Source organism: Chaetodon auriga, chromosome 10 (genome assembly GCF_051107435.1).
Source record: "Chaetodon auriga isolate fChaAug3 chromosome 10, fChaAug3.hap1, whole genome shotgun sequence".
Taxonomy (NCBI): Eukaryota; Metazoa; Chordata; class Actinopteri; order Chaetodontiformes; family Chaetodontidae; genus Chaetodon; species Chaetodon auriga.
In genome coordinates this window covers 6,851,758-6,872,214 of record NC_135083.1, presented here as the reverse complement: position 1 = coordinate 6,872,214, position 20,457 = coordinate 6,851,758, and the positions used below count along the sequence as shown (strand labels likewise).

General features: G+C 41.1%; 2 protein-coding genes across 3 annotated transcripts; both read left to right on the top strand.

Annotated features, from left to right (window-relative positions):
* The first annotated feature begins 6 nt into the window (after positions 1–6).
* Positions 7–4,836, top strand: LOC143326852 (eukaryotic translation initiation factor 4E type 3-like). 2 transcript variants are annotated; one of them, XM_076740843.1, is made up of 7 exons: positions 7–541; positions 1,456–1,528; positions 2,179–2,273; positions 2,372–2,432; positions 2,513–2,579; positions 2,735–2,890; positions 2,997–4,836. In XM_076740843.1, exons 1-7 carry the CDS (start codon positions 381–383, stop codon positions 3,041–3,043), a joined length of 660 nt encoding a protein of 219 aa, XP_076596958.1. In that variant the 5' UTR covers positions 7–380; the 3' UTR covers positions 3,044–4,836. The 2 variants fall into 2 exon arrangements, with proteins under 2 accessions (XP_076596958.1, XP_076596959.1); XM_076740844.1 differs by having other exon boundaries at positions 492–541; positions 2,176–2,273.
* A 1,574-nt stretch (positions 4,837–6,410) lies between these two features.
* On the top strand, positions 6,411–19,854 carry LOC143327377 (forkhead box protein P1-B-like). The gene is made up of 16 exons (XM_076741676.1): positions 6,411–6,490; positions 9,208–9,342; positions 13,197–13,334; positions 13,430–13,519; positions 14,555–14,675; positions 15,115–15,220; positions 15,354–15,461; positions 15,729–15,816; positions 16,183–16,260; positions 16,360–16,555; positions 16,809–16,885; positions 16,981–17,082; positions 17,203–17,330; positions 18,483–18,537; positions 18,729–18,892; positions 19,015–19,854. The coding sequence occupies exons 2-16, from the start codon at positions 9,223–9,225 to the stop codon at positions 19,175–19,177; spliced, it is 1,734 nt and encodes a 577-aa protein (XP_076597791.1). The 5' UTR covers positions 6,411–6,490; positions 9,208–9,222; the 3' UTR covers positions 19,178–19,854.
* The last annotated feature ends 603 nt before the right edge of the window (positions 19,855–20,457 follow it).

Sequence of the window (20,457 nt, the reverse complement as noted above, 5' to 3'; positions counted from 1 at the left end):
GACGTCACATTTGCGGAAGATGCTTTCCAGTTTAACCTGAGATAAACAGAACAAAGCATTTGAATCCCGCTGTAAACGGGAACGGAATAACTTGCCAGAGTTGAAATATTGTTTGCACTTATTGCGGAAACAGTTGCATTTTCTATTGAACTACGCGCAGACTTCAGTGACGGAAACTTCTGGATCGCTCTGGTGAGCTGTAGATGCCGCAGGCAGTCAGCGGGCGTCATCGTTTTTTCTGTTGTTGTGACGACGCAGACCGGTGAAGCCACCAATGAGTCAGCAGCTGATCGGGGTTAATTTTACCTAACGAACCCATATATATCGAAAACAACCCCGGTGGAGGCATCTGTGTTTTTACGAAGTTTCCAGAGCTAACAATGGCAGTTCCTGTAGCTGCGTTACAGCTGAGCACATCATCCAGCCCGGCTCTGCTGGAGCACAACATTCACATCAGCGACAGAGATTTGGGAAGGATTTCAAGTAACGATGAAAACGGCACTCTGCCTTTACATTCTCCCTGGACTTTCTGGCTTGATAGGTAAGACACTGCTTGGGTATTTTTTCCCTCCTTCGCTGCATTATTAATCTCCAGCCAGTGTCAAGGAGGTGAACTGACCTTTCAATGAGAACAAAGAAGCGGGATGACGACTTTATCGGGCCTGACTCAGGTCAACCCACATATCGTTATAGCCGCCTTAAACCGCGACGTGGGGACTTTTTGTCATAATAAATCACAGATAAACAACATTACACCAAACCCTGCCTTTCAGTGGTGTTGATGCGGCTCTTTTGCCAACTTGTTTTCTCCCTGACCTACATACGCGAGTCCTCCACTTGCATGGATCTTAAAATAAACAAAAGGGCGTAATTATGACCAGTCGCTCACCAGAATAACTCCACTGGCTTTCAGAAAAACTCAGTTCGAGTTCATCTTCAGCCTTCACGTGTGTGTCTTTGTGAGCGCAGGTGTTGTTCTTCAAAACTTGTTGAGTCATTGCACATGTGTGTGTTGCCATTGTTCAGTGCAGCATTTTTTTTGGATGGATTGGAACTTATGCACGTCAAACTTGCCATTGTTGTTTATATACGTTTTATAAGTATAGTATGCACGTTAGAGTGATTTCAGAACTAATCTCAAGCAATCACAAGTGTCAGCGAGTTACACAAGCCTTATCATGCACCGTGTGTACAAATCAGAGGGTGCTGTGTTCAAATGAGGTCAGTGTTGTTGACTGTTTACTGACTTATTTGTCATCTGACCCCCTCCACCCCCCACCGACCTGTCTGCTCAGAGGGCATCTCACTGAAACATGTCAGAATGACTGGCAGAAATGTGTTTCAAACATGTCACATTATAACACCTGGGGTCTTTACAAGCTTGAGATTTTTAAAGAGCCAGATAAAATCAATGGAATTTAATTAAAAATCTGTTTTTTTGTTTTTTTTTTTCAGATCTCTACCAGGAACAACTGCAGCTGAATGTGAGTCAAACCTGAAGAAAATCTACACTGTGGAGACCATCCAGGTAAGATGCTTTATACTCTTGGTGCAAGAGCACAGCTCCAGCATGTTCAGTGTGTGCGACCGAATGTACCAACGCTTACAAGTTTCCTTATTTACACTCAAGGTTTGTTCACTTTGTACTTGAAGATAAATGTAATGCAGGCTTTGATAGTAGCACTAACACTGGCAGCGTCCCTGCAGGCCATGATGCAGGTCGAACCACAATCATGTGGTTCAGTTACATTTTCAAACTGTTTCGAGTTCATGTTACCTTGATTTTTTTTTTCCCCCAATGCTTTGCCAGCATCATGTGTGTCATTATGTGTTATGCCTTACTAATAAAGACTTTAGAGAGCTGCAGACCATGTGTTAAAACAAGTTGTTGACATAGAGATGTAATAATGTAATATGTGATAATATATCATAGGGGTTATGGCAGGATGTTAAATACGCCTCTGCGAATCTACAAGCACACCTGTGTTGCGTAAGGATTCATAAATCAGGATTTTATTGTGTGCGCGTGTGCAGCAATGAGGAAAAGACCTTTGACAGTGATTTGCTACACCGTAACAAACGTGAAATTTTAATAAGGCCAACCGTCTGTACTCCCTCTTCCAGTTAGTAGCTCAATAAAATAACCTGTTTCCTCTGTTCACCTTGGCACTGGAGTAGAACTTTTGGAGAGTTTACAACAACATACCCGGCGTCTCCAGCTTGCCACTGCGATGTAGCTATCATCTAATGAGAGGAGAAAGAAAACCACTCTGGTAAGGTTGGAATTTAAGATTAATGCTTGTGTGAGATCATCGTATTTCAAGCCGTTTCAAACTGGTTTGTGTAATGTCGCTTGCTGGTCTGCACACAGGGAAGAAGAAAGCAATGCTAAAGGCGGTGTTTGGAAAATGAAAGTACCCAAAGAATGCACTGTGAGTGATATAATCAATAGAAATATGTATTATTTGCTTATGAATTATTTGCAATTTAACAAATTTGTCCTCATATTTAGTCTGTTGTGTGGAAGGAGCTGCTGTTGGCTACTATTGGAGAACAGTTCAGTGACTATTGTGCCTCAGGTAAATTTCTTGATTGAGTTATGTGAAAATGCATTGGTTTTAGTTGCAGGACATAATTGCCTTTAAAAAAAAATTAAAGTGGCATTGGTTTAATATTTCCATGATACTGAAAGACTGAAATGCATTAATGTCAATCTCTGCTGCTGTTCTCTCAGATGACGAAGTAGTCGGCGTCAGCGTCAGTGTAAGAGACAGAGAGGATGTCTTTCAGGTCTGGAATGGAAATGCTTCTTGTGCTAACGAGTCGAACATCTTGGGAAGGATCCATGAGCTCCTTCCGCAAATACCTTTCAAAGCAGTGTTTTACAAACGTGAGTATTTTCTGGGAATATGAACAATGATATGTCATGGCTTTAAAAATGCATTCACAGTGGCACCAGGAAATGTGAGTAATTGTTCTTTTTGCTTGTGTTTCAGCACATGAGGAGCACCATGCTTTCGAAGGAGGTCGATCTAGACATTAGAACCCTTCAGATATACGTGTTTTTTGGCTTATGAACGTGTTTCGGATCGTATTGGGGCACATTTTGGTGCATTTTGCTTAATGTGTCATCTTAATTACCTCAAAATGTAGCCCATGTATTATTACTCTCAATCGATGGAATTTCCCGTCTTCTGAGCACTACTATCATTCATCATAGCATCCAAAATACTTTTATTTCAGTCAAAAGGAAAAAACGTTTTGCTTTACTTTATCTATGGCAGTGTTTGTATGTTTTTATACTGCAACATTTTGCAAAACCAAAAATGGCCGATGATGTACAGTCAGGTTTTTTAGACGTATTCTAGCATATTTTGTGCAGTTTCCTGAGCACAAAGCTTGGTCTTTGACTTAAATCTCATTTTTGGATCTAAGAGGAGGCCTAGATCTGCAAACCTGCATCATAACAATACATAACGAGGCTTTTCTAGTCAGCTTTTTTCTCTGTTTTGTATGTCCCAGCCAAAATACTGTTGCCTATACTGGAGGACATAAAAGTGTAGTATGCTGTAATGCTAATATGAGCAGAAAATTGCACATTCTTGTTTTTATTTTCTTCTTTGGGATATTGTGAGAGGAATATGTTCTTGTTACAATAAAATGACCTCAGTACATAATACATTATGAGTAGATGCTGAGAAATATATGCAATCATTTCTATTCTGTAGAATCTGCAGCGGTGTGGTTGTCATTTTGTTTAAGCATCTGTCCTAAATCAAGCACTTTGTTTCTTACTGTGTGACAGTCCCTCCAGGGTTGTAAGGAGTTGTGATAACTGAGACCAAATCCACTTTGGTTTTGTGTCACCTTTTCTGATGAAGTCTAAAGCTGTTTTCATTGATTTTGTTTTGGGTTTCTTTTTTTCTGCTTGTAATGGTAACTTAGAAGTGTAGATGTGTTGAAATTATATGTTTTTTTATGTGTTCATATGACCTATGTGAAAATGATGTGGCCCCAGAAAAATGATCAACAGTAAATAACTGACACACAGAAATGTAACACCAGGAGGGACCCCAAAAATGATATTCCTCTAAATCTAGCTTTTCCTCGAGGGACTGCTTTGGGCCCGTTTTAGTGTGTTTGTACAAATCGTGGGTTTTTGTTGACGTGATGCGAGCACTGCAGCAGGGTCAAATCTGTATGAAACAAGGTAATCAGAGGTGGCTAACTACTGCTGCACCAAAACAATGTCAGTTTCTTTCAAACCCATTGCTTTTTTTCTGTGGTCTTATGATGTATTTGTATTACTGAAAATCATAATCGTGTTAGGAAAATGTTGAAATGTAGGAAGTCGAACCATTAATGCACCTTTGTGTGTTTGTGTGTGCTGGAGCGCATGAGTGAGGGAGTGAGACTATTTGAGTACTACCATAACACTTAGACAATTGAGGTTATTTCTATGTAGCTATGGAGTATGCATTGAAAGACTGCTGCTATGATCAAGTTAACTGTTTCTGCTAAAGAAAGGAGGAGGTAGTTTTCAGACCACCGACTTTGCCAAACTTGCTTTATTGTCCCTTTATTCTTCTGTTGTTCATGTAATAATGTTAAAAGCACATACTGTAGGAAGAGAATTACAATACTGTACAATTGCACATTCACAGTTGACCACTCACTTCAGATCTCAGACTTTGTAACTGATTGTTGATCTTGGATGGTGCCTTGTGTTTACCAGCAGTTTAGAATGTCGTCTGTGTTCAGCATGTTGGACTTGTATAAAGTCATGTTTGTCTGTTAGTTTTACACGTTTGAGAAATAAAGATGCCTAAACTTTCACCTCTTCGCTGCTTGGAAAACCTACCGAATGCGTCATGAGAATGTCAATATTGCATTGAATTGAAAAAGGCATATTACATCGGAGCTTTTAGACATTTTTTTTCTGCTGTCAGATTCAAAGATGCATCAATTTGATCATTTTTAATTTCCACAAGGCAGATATTTTCACTAAATCATCATTAATATTTTATATAATGTGGTAATATTGGTTATTCTTAGCATTAACTATAAACTCACTGTACTGTACTCTAGTTACTGAGTTAGAGCGTGGCGACAGCTTCTACATGACTGGGTCTACTTTACTGCCAGCCTCAAAAGTAGGACAAGTGAACACGGACAACAAACGTGATACATCACCTCACTGCACATCATATCACTGCACTAATCTGAGCCAACACTAACACTGCAGGCAAGGTGCAGCATCTTGTGCAGTTTCCTTTTAAAGAGTACTAACTATATATGTAGTTACATGAATTCAATTATGCACATTCTCTCAATAAATATGAGAATTCTAAGGTAATCTACAAAAAAAAAATCTTTTTCATAAAAATGAATCTCATTTTACAGTATTGTAACTGCAAGGCATTGCATAGACATGGGTAAAACAGTGACTGTGGATTTTAAACTGAGGCACTGAAATGCCTTATTTTCACACAGACTCATGCTCATAGCTCACTTCAGGAGTAGGAAGCCACCATTTCATGGCGGCCAGAAGGAAAATGTGTCCCTCTTGTGGTTGCATCAAAGCATGGACATAAAAAAAATAGTTTACATGTAGGCTACCTTTGGAGCGACACGTGACTGTAATTACATGTAGAAATATAATAAGATAAAGATGCGTTGTTATTGCAGTGATCGTTATATGCAGCACCATGAGTATCAGTGTGCCTCTGTATCCTAAACTAATTTTACATTTATGAGCAGGGTGCTTGTACTGATCTACATCTGGATTGTGCAAACTAGGACGAAATGCCGTTTTATGACCGAGACTCTGATGCAGGGAGACGCAGTTTCTGCACATCTGCCTTTGCACTGGGCTGAGACGCCTACCAGCGTGCATCGTGTTACTGCAAGCTTTCGTTCGACAGAAGCATAATATCACATCTAGGACGATAACTCTTCACCAAACACTAACTACTCAACTAATAATTTCCATTTCATCATAACAGCAGTGATTTGCCTAGTATTTATTAATTACTGTTTACTGTTTTAGTCCTGTGATGTTTTTTCCTTTTTTCCCTCATTACTGGTTTTTACTTTACTGGCAAAGGAATAATTTGGATTTTTTTTTTTTTATCCCTGTTCTTGCCGTTTGCCCTGTGGATCTAATAAATGGCTGTTGCAAGATCCACGAGGAAATTATCAGTTACAACTCAGAGGTTTTATCAGCTCTTCTGTGGCTAAATGTCGGTTAATTTTCCCTTTCTACAAAGACGATAAGATCAGGAGTGCGTCTCTGGATATGCATCATAATTCAAGATGATCTGAAACGGTCTCGCGTGTGAACGTGACGTCACCATTGTTTACTTTTCCCGAAGCCACGCCCTCTGTTAGCAACTTGTGGCTAGCTCGCGACCAAGGAAGGCACTGCTCCGAGGTCCGTTTCTCCAGACACCACCCCGAGTCAAAAGACTGTCCGGCCGCACATAATTCGGTGAGTAGACGTCAATTCAGCAGTGGACTGACACTCACTGAATGAATACTGAATGTTTGATTCATCGTGATGTTGGCGGGTGGCGAAACGAAGCGAAGAGAGAAACGTTTCTTAAGCTAGCGTCAGGAGGACAGGCTGCTAGCTTTTGTTACTGTTAACATAAACGCCATCCGCAAGCTGCCTCGAAAATTGTTCTCCCGACTAGCTAACGTTGTAAAGACCGCGGATACTCAACGCCAGCTTCTCTGCATTGCTAACATACTTTTAAACCTGCTGTTTTGTCCCCGTGGATGCCTCGTTACAGGCTCAAGTCCCCAACGCAAACCTCAGACCGCAGTGGTTGGGGTCAGCGGATGTCGATTCCGATCTCGTCGCTTTAAGCTAACTGAATAATAAATCGCATTATAATCAACGAAATAGCCGTTACATCAGATAACGTCCATTCAGAATTCTAAGCATAGCGTTGTAGATGTTGACTGTGAAATGGTCGGCTGTGCACTGCGTTGTGGAGGTAGGTGAAGCTAAGTTAACTCAAGACAATGTGAGCTTCCTAAATGCTCCCCGAGTTCATTATGGAACAAAGATTCTAACTTTCTCCAATGTTAAACCTCACTTTCACAGGCCGAGTCGACCCAAAATGTTTAATGTACTCACTGATCGAAGCTGATGCGAATGGAAAGACTGAAATTGATTGAGTGGATCAGAAACTGAAGTGTGTTTGATCCAGACAAGTTGTAGATGGAGGTAATAATCTTGTCTAACCTTGTCTCGATAATGGGAAACTTACCTTGATAAAGTGCTGACTTTATGAAGCACTCCAGTATAAATCCATATGTAATTGATCAGTGCAGATAAAATTTGTTCTTATTGTGGAGAATCTGTTCTAATTCTGATTGATTTAAAGGTATATTATTTCAAGGGGATTTTATGGTTCAATCTACTTTTTTTTTTTTTTTTTTTTTGCCACAGTTGTTTTTAATGACACAGAAGAATAGGCCATATGTGAAAGCAGTTGTCAAAAAATGTATTCTTTAGGGACAGGGTGTATATTGTTTACTCTTTCTTAAGGAAAGGCCCCTTTGCAGTATTTCCTTTGCATCTTTTGAAGAATGGTGGTTCCACAGCTGGAGCGTTGCCCCTGTGGTGAGAACACTTTAAATGCAGTAAAAATTAATCACGGGCTTATTACGGAGTCCATCCGAAAAAGAAAAAAACAGTTGCACTGCAGCACAGCTTCTCAATTATCATAAAACAGCAGTTTTCAGATGATATTTGAGGTTTAAAATAATGCTCAAAGGAACTGATGTGGAATGAACCCAGTAGTCAGCCTGGTTCTTACAACTAAAATCACCCCTGACATCTTCAAAAATGTCTACAGGAAACGCTGCCCTTTGTCTTCACAACTAATCCTGATCCTGAAAGCAAAAGTAAACAGAGTGGAAAACCAACACCAACCTCTGCCTGTTTTCATTAGATAGGTTTTAGTTTTACAATTACAAGAATTACATCAGCTGTAACCATCTAAATTAAATTTTGCACTTAGTTAATCCAACTTTGGGACGTTCAGTTTTCACTCCCCTTTATTTTTTCATTACAGACAAAGACACACACAGAACCTATGCACTCATAAACGTGCGTTATTGTGAGATGTCAGAGTGACGGTGAACTGGCTTATCTCCAGCTTCCACTCCGCACTACGTGACATGGCGCGAGCTGGACTCCGCCACGCTCCGGTTCCTGAGCCAAGTCTGTACAGACTGAGCCACTGCCATCCCGTTTAAGTTATGACTTGTCTATGAATGACACATTGCTGCAGCTAGACACAACTTTCTATTCAGTAGTCATCAGTTAGTCATTTTCAAATGCAGGAAATGCTGTGTGCTATTTTTCCTTCTTTAATGTGTTTGCAGCTGACTGGTACAGTTGTGGTCATGGGTTTATCTGAGTGTATATAGTCTAATCAGATCATCTGTCGGATGTTTCCTAAATGTTGCTGTTGGCTGTCAGTGGTGCCTAACTGATTGATTGATTGATTGATAGATGGATTTTAGTGTGTAAATCTGAAAGTTGAGTAACCCTGAAAATAATGGAATTAACCTCCAGGCAATGTGGTCTGTTTCATTTGAGGCTGTCTGTACAGGTTTCCATCTGCTCACATTATTTGTTTGCCCACTTTATTTACCTTTGTTTATGCTGCTTAGGGTTTGACTCAAACACTCCCAAGCTGTATACATAAAAGCCTACTTGTGCATTGTACTACCTGCCACAGCCGTTTATCGCACCACCTGGTTAATGGTAAATTGTTCCAGAAGGAAGATATGTTTGCACATAAACACGGACCCAGGGCCCCTGTGTTTACAGTAGTCATGGCAGCACTTGGTTATTCAACAAATAGACCTAGCATGTTCCTCTCTCACTTTTGGGAGAGAGTGTTTGTCTTGGTGGGCAGTGCTATAACTTTGTAGCTCTTAACTTTTAGTGCTGTTGCTCAACACAAGTTAAGTTTCTTTGGCATGGTGAATGACTACATTATTGGGCAATTTCAGAGTCTGTATCGTTAAATTTTTCTCAGAGAATCGAGCTCTTATCACCTCGTGAGATAAATTCCTTGTCTGACGCATCTAGAAAGCAGTATGCTGTTTGTCTGCTCCCTGTATTTCATTATATTGCTCTGCTTTATCAAGTGGCTTTCATTTATCCTTTTTTTCCTTTCGCAGGTCAGTGAAGTCCAGATGCATGAGTCTGGGTCAGAACCAACAAGCCACACCATTCCAGCAAGTCAGACAGAGAACGGGAATGAGAATGAGAGTCGACTGAGGAGCAGCCAGACTCCTCCTCCAGAGGCTCCCAGGGTCAGTCATTCCCAGCTGCATCCATTCGACACATCAACATTAGTTTTTAAAAACATAATTTTTTACAGATGTTGTAATATAGGTAGCGCTGAGTCTCTGCATACTCCACAAAGCTAGGACACAGTGATGACACCGTACACATGTGGAGCTGAAATGGTTTGCCGATTTCTGATGGTTGAGTCATTTCAGTCCCCTTTCGAGCAAAAATGCCAAACATTTCTGGACTCCAGCTTTCCAGATGTGACGATTTGTTGCTTTTCTCTGATAGTCAATCGGATATCTTTGCACTGTGGGCCGTTTTTGGGACAAAATGAGTACCATGATGAAAAATGTCTCCTTGGACTTTGTGATGGGCATTTTTGTATTATATTTATGATGATATCCTCTCACATTTTATCGACAAGATGATTTAATAAAGAAAATAATCTGCAGATTAGTCAGTAATGAAAGTAATTTTTCATTGCGCCCTTATTCAGACACATTTGTTTTGGGAGTCAATGTGGTGGATAGCGTATTACTGAGATTATCATTAGAAACATTTGCTCCACTCCGAACAAACGTGTGGTGAAACTGAAAACGAGGAGCACATAGGTTTGCATAGTCAGGATCTTGGACAGCTAAGTTGTGATTTACAGCTTGGACACAAGTGAGCCATTCAAGACAACCAGCCTCTGGGTTGTGAGGCTTTGCTGCTTCTCTTTGCTTCATGTGATAGTAAACTGAACATCTTTTGATTTTGGACCATCCAAGCAATTTTAAGACTTCAGTTGGACATTCTGTAGACCCAACGATTAAGCGTGAAATTGACGATGAATCATTTGTTGCAGTTCTAAAAGCAAACATTGTGCTCAGAAAAGCTTTGTTTTCTCTGTTGAATGCAGTTTTGCTGCTTTGTTACGACACCACACAGCGACTTAGGGACACGTGGAACTGTTTGTTCTCCATGCTCCAAATATGTGTTGCAGCTGCTTTTGCTTCACTAACCTGTGAATTACAGTTACTTAAGCGACATTTGAATTCATGTACTGCTGGTTTTGGTATCCAAACATCACCGTCTTTTCGTGTCAGTATTCATACACATACCAGGTCGATGATGATAGTGGACGCAGGGCAGACAGCGTGCTGCTCTATGAGAATGATGGGTACTTTGTTTTGTTAGCATGTAAATGTACTCTGAACCTCTCACTTTGACTGCGTCTCTCTAAACTGCAGTGTTTTATATTTCTGCTGAGGGGGAGCACAGGGATTGGGGGAGGTTGTACTGAGGTTTAGAGAGGGAGGGAGAGCACAGCTCCTGGTGGGCGGAGGGATCACTGTTGTATTGTTAGTTTTGTTTATCCTCACATCATTTAGGTAAGCGAGGATTGTCAGGCAGAACATTGTTGCTGAGCAGCATTTTTTTATTTTCCAGTACCAAGACAGACTTTTCAATGGAGACTATCAGGTTTGTCCAACTCTTTCTGTGTTTGCTGTGTGAGATTATGATAAGAGGTCATTTTTCATCAGGTTTTAGTTGTTGAACGGTGTGTCTGTCAATCAAAATGACATCACATATCCGTGGTTGTGTGATTAGATATTTAAAGATCTCATTTTATTAAATCTTAAGTTAAGTTTGTTGCAAAGTATGAGTGTTTTTAGAAACGCCACCCTCTCTGGGGCCACACCCATGAGAGCATTTTAGCAAGTATTAAATCTCACAAGGGAAGCCATTTGTGTTTGTTTTTGAGCAAGTTTTCATTGTTCCTATTTGCTGTCAGTCATCTCAGAGTTCACAGGACCAGTCTTGCGGGAACAGATCTGTGTTTACACTCAGTTGCTCACTGGTATGACTTTCAACAATAACAACAACAGAAGATGTTTGGACTTGCTGGCTGCCATGGCAACAGGGATTAGGCGAAGGCTGTTGTTGTGTTGATGGTGTCCACAGAAAAATAGAGGGGCCAACTGGCTCTGTTTGTGGGATAGACCTGTTTTCATTGCTTTGGTGGCCACCTCTGCAGCATTGAATTTCATAAGAAAGGACAAACTAGGAGGCAGTCATCTGTTATTGTTAGCCCAAAGCCTGTGTGAAATTCACTGTCAGTTTGTTTACCCGATTCAAAACAGACTCTGCCTTGGAGAGAAATGTTTGTTTGTGGTTCAGACCTTAATTAAAATACGAATCTCAAGTTCTGTTTTCATAAACAGGCTCTGTGTGCTTTTTTATTCATTATTTATATCTCTGTGCAATTTTGATTACTCTGTTTATGTTTACTGTAAACATCCCTTGAGCTGCGAGGCTTGACAGCGAGGGGGGTGGTGTGGTAATTGCTGCATGCCTAGCAGAGGATGTTGTTGTTGTTTTTGCGGTACTGGTTGTTGTTGTTTTGATGGAGTTCTAATTCCCTTAAGCCATCCAGTGTTGTTGTTGTTGTTGTTGTTGTTGTTGTTTGGTTCATTTTTAGCTGTAATGGCAGTTGAGCCAAGTTCAGTTCACTAGATTGATAAATAAGCAGCACTGTGAGTATAAACCTTTTTTTTTTTTAAATTTGAGTGAGAGGCACAGAAGAAGAGCTGCAACAAATTGATTAATTGACTGGCAGAAAATTAAACTGCAATCATTCTGATAGTTGAATGATTGTGTTAGTTGTTTTCTAATATAACTGGTGCAAACACTGGGGATTGCAACATCTAGTCCCTTCAACGAACCTAAGCTACTGTGTCAGACATATGCTGGTTCCAGCCTCTCAGATGTGAGGGTTTCATGCTTTTCTTTCTCATACATGATAGTAAGATTAATATCTTTGCTTTTTGGACTGATGCTCGGAAAAGACAACACATCTGAAGACTACACCATGGGCTGTGGGGAATCATAACAAGCATTTTTCTCTATTTTCTGGCATTTTACAGACAAGCGAATAATCATTATGAAAATAATCATTAGTTGCAGCCCTACCTAGGAATAGTTTGACATTTTGTGCATGTAAATTGTCCATAACAAGTCATTGACCATGACTTGGTGTCTACAGTACACTCACTATTTTTACATTAATGCAATTACAGGGAAATATGATGGGACATGTTGATATAAGCCCGTCTTTCATTTGTTGTTTTATTCTTTTTTTATGTTGGTAAAGTGTTTTGAGGATATGCAGTTAAACTACCTTCTTACTTAACCTGATACCTTATGAAACAGGGCCGACACGCACCGAGGTGTAAAATATTTGACGCTTCAGCCTTTTTTGCTTTAGCATCAGAGCACACAACTGTAGCGAGAGAACACACCATCCTCTGCGTGTGTGTGTGTGTGCATAAATTTCACAAATAACACTGTTCAGCTGTGGAAACTTACTTAGACCTGTTTATTTCAGTTTCCGTTTTAGCTGTATTTGGGATTTAGTTATTTTGGATACAAGGATGGACCACTACAAGGAATGTTGGTCGTTTTTATCCTGCCACACTGCTGTCACGGTGAAACCTTTCTGCTCTGAAGTCTCTGTCACGAACATGCGCTCTTGTTAAAATCCCCGTTAGAAACTTTGTTCAGCGTAGGACCAAGAAATCAGGTTACTTTAGCAGAACTGAAGCTGTGTCTCCTAATGCTTTACCTCGATTAAAGAGATACAGTTCCTCGTTTACATGTAAACACACTGATCGTCTGCACTAGAATGCAGTCCAAATAGGTTGAATGAAAGCAGCTTGCACTCACATACACACACCCAGAACAGCCGAGATGTGTTGTATTTTCCCCTCTGAAGTGTTCTGTCACAGATCGTGCTTCCACAGTGTTTTCTGTATTTTCTTCTCCTTTTTGTGGATCTTAACTTAGCGTTCTGCTATGTTTTTTTGTTTTTTTTTACCCCCCACATATGCAGGTTCCAGTGTCGTTGTCGATGATGACCCCACCAGCAGAGGCCCCACAGCAGCTGCAGCAGCCATCACAACAGCAGATCCTCACTCCTCAGCAGCTCCAAGCCCTCCTCCAGCAGCAGAAAGCACTCATGTTACACCAGGTAATCTATCTTTAGAAACGTTCTGTTTGTCACAGGCCACATGCGACACGGTGCTGTTATTTGTCTTAACTCAAATTTCGTCGACATTTCTGCAGCAACAGATTCAAGAGGTCTTCAAGAATCAGCAAGAGCAGCTAAATATGCAGCTGCTGCAGCAGAAGAACGCTGGGATTGTTAGTCAAGAGGTAACTTTGATTCATTATAGGATTATTTTTTATCAGGTCATGAACATATAACCACGAGAGAAATCCGTTTATGAATCATGATTGAGTTTGATTCAGTTCTGAAGTGCTTAACACCAAGATTAGAGCAATTGTTCACACAGCCTGGACTATTTCTTTGAAAACAAAACATGTGAGGGGGGAAGCCGTAACAATAACGGATCTGGATTACACAGCTGTTTTTAGCTAAATTGTCATGATTTCCAGTCAGTTTAAAGGTTGTTGTGTGCTGTTATTCACGTCAGGGTCATTGGGTTCATCCATTTAAGGGGATCACATGTTCAGAGGCATCATGTTGCTCTGTCCCTGTACCCACATTTGTGGTCTCGTGGGCTAATGTGCCTGTTCCAGAGTCAGCAAATGTGTGTGTGTCATGTTTAAAAAAGCCAAATCACAGCGCAGCTAACTCACACGTCAGTTGTTTGCATGTATTTGCATGACAGTATGATATCATCAATCTTAGCTATCCCAGCACGTTCTGAAATCCTCCATCCAGTTGTGGTCTATTGACGTAAATTCACAGCACAAGTTGGCACTTGACTGAGTGTACAAGGCAGACGTTTGGTAATTTGATGCGCTCTAAATACTGAAATGAAGGAAAATTGTCAGCGTTTGTTTCTGCTCACAACGTTTGGCCAACCGAGAATATTTAAGTTATTGAAAATAAATAAGCAGCACAAGACTTGATCGCTGCTCAAGTGGATATTTTTTCCTTCTTTAAATAGCTAATGACATTAAGCTGATTTCATTACCTTGTACGATAAGTGATTGAAAGCACCTGAAGTTATGGTTGCCTAGTGGCGTAGAGCTTTGTGTGTGTGTGTCACAGTTTCAACCCTACAAAATATGTCCAGTGTGATGTCTATTAGTCACTCAATCACAGAATGAATTCATCTGAGATAAAGATTTCTGTCTTGAATCCAGCTGTAGATGAAATCTAGAACAGCCTGTATTTGTTGTGCATTTCCTCATGGATGCTGTGGTATCTCTCCGTCGCAGCTGACAGCCCAGCAGATTGCCATCCAGCAGCAGCTCCTTCAGGTGCAGCAGCAACATCTCCTCACGCTGCAGAGACAAGGCCTGCTGTCTGTCCTTCCCACCAGCCCCATTACAGCCCCAGGTATGCTGCGTTACTGCATTGCTGTTAAATTACTTCAGGTAAAATACGTCGAAGTCCAGTAGTTGGTGTTCACTTGTGTTTGACAGTATTTCCAGTTTTAAGTAAACATTCAGGCAAGTGCCATTATAAATAAAAAAATAAATAAATAAAAAGGCTACACTGAATAAAAGAAACACTTCTCTGTATAATGCAGCACAGTTCAACAGCACTACAAACTGCATCCTCCAGAATGATGATCAAGTTGAACCGACACCTCTCCAAAACAGCCGCATTAAAAGCTGAACATTACAGCCCTCATGATGGTCGGATTTACGGCAGGACTGTTGTATCAGACTGCATTATTTTTCACTAGGATTTTGATTTTATGATCTTAAGCTAAGTGAGTCATGCAAATGTAATGGCATAATTTGTTTATAGTGAACTGTATATGCAATTTCAGGCTGTGAGAATGGTAGCATCCTGTCCACTGGTGGAGACACCAGAGAGTCTTCCAGTCAACAATCCGCCACCAACGGTCATCACACTCTTCTGAAGAGGAAAGAAAGGTGCTTTAGTAATTTATACTGTCCCGTCAGAACTTTAGTTTCTGTATATATCCTGTTCTCGTTGTACTTGAGCAGTACCATCGTGTTGACTGTGAGACGCATTATTAATGGCTGACTTTTGTCCTTGTTACAGTGGGTCACTGGATGAAAGCTCACAGAATAGCCATCCTCTGTATGGAAACGGCATGTGTAAATGGCCCGGCTGTGAGACTGTCTTTGGAGACTTTCAGGCGTTTCTCAAGTGAGTGGTGAAGCTTTGTATAGCTCTTAAGTGGCACAGTGTTTGTTCACATCTCTCATGATAGTAAATATGTACAGGAAAGAAATCTATTATTTTACACCCAGGAGCTGTACATGTGACAGCTTACGGTCAGCATTCATCTAAAACATTATTTCATCTTAATTTACTATGTATTTAATATTTTTTTGTGTAAAAACTACCACAGCTCTCAATGTGAAACATGGTTTCCCTGACGCGTGTCATGATTTTGAATTTGTTTGTCTGCAGACATTTGAACAGTGAACATACACTGGATGACAAGAGCACCGCACAGTGTCGTGTTCAGATGCAAGTGGTTCAGCAGCTGGAACTGCAGGTACGCATTTGATTTCTGTTCTTATAATTAAGCCTTTTGTTTCTTTTTGTAGATCAGACAAGTGGTTTACCAATATAACGTAAGCATTGGTTGGTAGAGTTGTGTATCCAGTCCTTTTTTTTGAACAACTGAAAAAGGAACGGAAGAGCTTTCTAAAGACTCTCTGACAGCAAACGCCGGTTAAATGTCAGCAGTGGTGGTGTTTTCACACCAGGCCTGGAAACAGAAGTGATGTCTTTAGATAATTACGCCTTCCGGGATGCCAAAAAAGAAGTAATTCCCACTCCAAATGTGATTTCGTCATGTAACACAAGCCGTGAATTCACAAACTCTCAACTTCTATTTCGGTCTCCCCATCTAACACAGTTGAAAAAGGACAAAGAACGACTGCAGGCGATGATGGCTCATCTCAAGTCCTCTGAACCCAAACCCGCAGCACAGCCTGTAAGTACCTGCTGTGACTCTTTCCCTCAATTAAACTAAATATTGTTTTGCTTGTAACTGCGCTGACGTTTTCCTGACTCGACTGCTTTGTTTTTTCAGGTCAATCTGGTGTCTAATGTATCCTTCTCCCAGGCAACATTGCCCAAAGGCCCTCCTCTTATGAGCGTGTCTCAGAGTGCCACGGCACCATCCACACCCCTGACGCCGCACTCTGAATCCCCTTCAGTCCTCACTCCCAATAGCATGTTCACTGGAACCCCTGTACGGAGGCGATATAGCCGCTCAGTGAGCCAAGGTAACAGTCAGAACAATTAGAAGTCAATTAATAGGGAGCGTTTTATTGCTGGGTTCGAGCTGAAACACGCTTCAGCTAAGACGCACGTGAACGTAATTTCATAGGCTTCAGAGAAAAGGTTCATTTTCTTGTTCTTTGTACTTTTGTGGTTTTATTATTTATTGTGTATCAGTTGTGAAATGTTTCTCCTTTGTTTCCTGTTCATTCTGCATATGTTTATGTATAAATATTGCATGTTCATGTCTTTCCACAGATATAGTTGATAATAAGGAGTTCTACTTGAGCACAGAAGTCAGACCCCCATTTACATACGCTTCTCTCATAAGACAGGTAACGTGTCTCACTCCTTTTACGCAGCCACAGAAATATTAAAATACAGTGGAAAGAAGCAGATCCATATTTTTATTATTTATGGTCTCTTTCAGGCTATATTTGAATCACCTCGCAATCAGCTGACATTAAATGAAATCTACAACTGGTTCACAAGAAACTTTGCATATTTCAGGCGCAACGCAGCCACTTGGAAGGTATGGACTCTCTTGCATATCACGTGTCTTTGGATATTAATATATGAAACAGAAAGTGTATGGAAACACTTGGTTGCGTTTACATTAAATCCCCCTGTTTCCTTTTCTGTAATCTTCCAGAATGCCGTCAGACATAATCTCAGCCTCCATAAGTGCTTTGTACGTTTGGAAAACGTGAAAGGAGCTGTGTGGACGGTAGATGAGATTGAGTTCCACAGAAGAAGGCCACAGAAGACTGCTGGTAATGGGTAGGTGTACCATGGAAAGGCAGCCAGAGCCCTGTGTGTTTTCAGATATAACTGGGAGTCAGAAGAATCCTGACATTTTTGGCCTTCCAGCTCCACCTCATCAGTACACACAGTGTTTACTGTAAGCATGTGTGCTGCAGAGAAAATCTAATTTGGCAGGTTCACACAAGCAAATGGATGCCTTTGCGAACAAAGTGAAGCGCCACATCCGTTGCAGGGTGCCAACCCTCTGAACCACCACTGACAGCAGGCGGTCAAAAATGCCATCTGGTTTGTCATGTCTTGCCACAATGACTCAAACTCTTAACTTGTGTGTATTTAATTAAACAAGCAGACCTGGAAGCCTGTTGTGTACGTTGGCAGTTGCTCATGGTGTTTGAGGGCATTAGCCACGCCCCCTCCACCCTTAGTTACTGTTGCTGCGTCAGTCGAGTTTCCCACCGAGCACAGGATGGGTTGTGTGATGAAGGTGGCAAATTTGCTCTTGAAATTCTTTGTGAGTTTTGAAACAATAGGTCCTTGATTCCAGACAGAGGAGGACGAAAGCAGGCTTGTTATTTCTGGCCTCAGACTGACGGCGGTGTCGGCTGGAATGACAAAATCACTGGCAGATTTTTCCAGCTGTGGCGAGCAAACTAATTAAACTAATGTTAGCACCACGAGTTGGTTCAAACACATTCTCCTGCAGACTTTTTAATGTTTCCAGCTGACCTGTTGTAAAATACGTACCACGAGAAAGCGGTTTGTCTTATCTTACGTGTTTGGGCAAACAAGACAGATGTTCGATTTTTACTTTATTGTTTGTGTTTTCAGGCTCACTTTTGAGGTTAAAGCAGGTTCAGGACTATTGTTGGCAGCTTCCGTTAGAACAGATGAACACATGTTTGCTCTTTTGTTTGCTCCAAACTTTGAAGAGACACTATACTGAGTAGTTACTCTCCCAACGTTGAAGAATTCAAGGCTTGACAGGCTCATCATGCCTGGTTTTGGTTGCTAAACTATGATTGGACAATCGCTAATGACTGGCCAGTGAAGTGCACCAAATATTGCTCTGAGCCTAATGGCAGCTCCAAAGTAAGATGCTTATCTCAGCCCATTTAGGTGTTGATACCAGATTAAAGATAAGTTTTTGTTGCTTCTCTGCTCTCACAGATCTCTGCTGAAGAACTCACAGAGCCGTCAGAGTGTAGTTGGGTCTGCTCTTCAGGTGAGACACACGTGAAATATTTTTAAAAACTGTGTTTTAGATAAAGATAATGTATTTAAAATGAGCCTGTTGTGGTGTACATACAAAGCTGAAGTGCAGTGCAGTGCAGGGCCCCTACACTAGACATTGCAGTAGTCTGAAAGCTTTCTCAGCTGCATCAGTTTAAAAGCTGAGAATCGTACATTTTGCAGAGTGGTGGCCTAGACGGGAACTCTCTCTGCAACCCAGCCTCTATGGGCAGCATCCCGTTGCACTCCCTGCCTCATATTCTCCAGGAGCAGATGAACGGAGCCCTTGCTAATGGATCTGGATACCAAAGTGACAGCAGTGCAACACAGTCTCCTCCGCAAGCATTGTGAGTGTCAGCTCCAGAGCTCCCTGATCTCTTTATTGTGCTTGACTCAGCTGTGATTTAACGTAATTATGCCATCACAAGTCCTGATTACATTTGTGTTTTCTGCATGATCATCAAACCAGCATTAAAGAGGAGCAGGAGGATGAGGAGATATGTGAAAACTATCCCTACGAATCCCCGGAGAGCACAGACGAGCACGGCCACAGCCCAGAGATGAACCAAGATGAAGACAACGGCAGCCCGGAGAGGCCCAACCTTCATTTCGACCGCGTGCCTTCTCTCTGACGATGAGGTCCATGTTCTCCGCTGCAAGGCCGCCTCACTCACAGCCTGCGTGACTTTGTATTCCAAAAGTTTCCAAAAACAACTGCTTCATCCACATAGCCAAACACTCTCTCCGTGGAGATTTTTTGTTTTGTTTTGTATTTATCTGCATTTCTTATTTTTTTGTTGTTAATCTAGCTCTCGATTCTTTCTGTACAGTAGAGTGAGATCACAAAATTTGTGAAACTGTCTGTTCATGATTTTTCTTATTTTATATAGCTGTGCACAAAAGGACCATGATGAGCAGAGAAGCCAAAGGAAAGGGAACATTGGTAGTTAGCACTTCAGAATGAAAAGCCCCCCCCCCCCATAGCTACTTTATGCTATACTGGGGCCACACTACCTGATTTTATTTTAGTAGTCATGATATATAAAAATTTGTAGAGGAAGTACAAAAAAAATGTTGCTTTAAAGATGAAAATGTTCACTGCCAACATGATCTGATATATTTGTATTTAAGGTATAATCGATTGATCAAAAGAATACGTAGCTTCTTTATACTTGTTGGTCTTTTTCACCCCTTCCACGAGCATTGTTGAATTCGCTCTACCTGAGCTTGTAAAAGTAGATATAATAGATTTACCATTTCTGTAAAGCAATGCATCTCTATGAATAATAAATTCCTCCTGATAAATGTCTTTATTGTTTGTGTCTTTGGTCCAGTTTTATGATTGCCTTGGTGGTAAACCCTCATCGTTTCATATGATGAAATTATGGCTGGGTGCTGTTTTTCACTGGATAACAGCCCCATGACTCTCAGACTACAGTAATGACTTCTTAATGGAGGGAAAGGAAGAAAGCAAATGCTCTGTGTGGCAAACGGTCCACTGTGGTACTGCGGTCTGTCCATTTTATAAGTCTAATAACTGGGCCTGTGCGCCATCAGCAGATGTGGTAAAACAAGTCATTTGCATCGTGTTGTTGGACGCACTGCTTGGGGTAAGGTAACAAACTGCGGTAAGAGAAGTCTTATCTGTCGTTACTTGCTATATCGAGGTGTTTGATAAGTGGCCTGGCTTGACTTTCTATTGACGTAATGCCATAATTGAATGGATCCTTCATGCATTGTGTCATCACAGATTTGTAGCTTTGCTTCCTGAGTGGTGAGTATTGATCGATGTGGATCGTGCTCACAATGGGGGTGTACGCATGATGATGGGAGGTGCTGAAGCTCAGAGGGCTTCACAGTTGCAGATGCTCCGGATTACACTGTTGGATATTTAACCAGTACAGACAGGTAA

Bases quoted from the DNA above. Each gene is read 5' to 3' on its own strand.
- LOC143327377 (XM_076741676.1), top strand. From the start codon at position 9,223: ATGCATGAGTCTGGGTCAGAACCAACAAGCCACACCATTCCAGCAAGT. The intron at 13,520-14,554 runs GTAACTTTGATT...TCTCCGTCGCAG, and splicing joins CTGGGATTGTTAGTCAAGAG to CTGACAGCCCAGCAGATTGC. The intron at 17,083-17,202 runs GTATGGACTCTC...GTAATCTTCCAG, and splicing joins GCAACGCAGCCACTTGGAAG to AATGCCGTCAGACATAATCT.
- LOC143326852 (XM_076740843.1), top strand. From the start codon at position 381: ATGGCAGTTCCTGTAGCTGCGTTACAGCTGAGCACATCATCCAGCCCG. The intron at 2,274-2,371 runs GTAAGGTTGGAA...GTCTGCACACAG, and splicing joins GGAGAAAGAAAACCACTCTG to GGAAGAAGAAAGCAATGCTA. The intron at 2,580-2,734 runs GTAAATTTCTTG...CTGTTCTCTCAG, and splicing joins CAGTGACTATTGTGCCTCAG to ATGACGAAGTAGTCGGCGTC.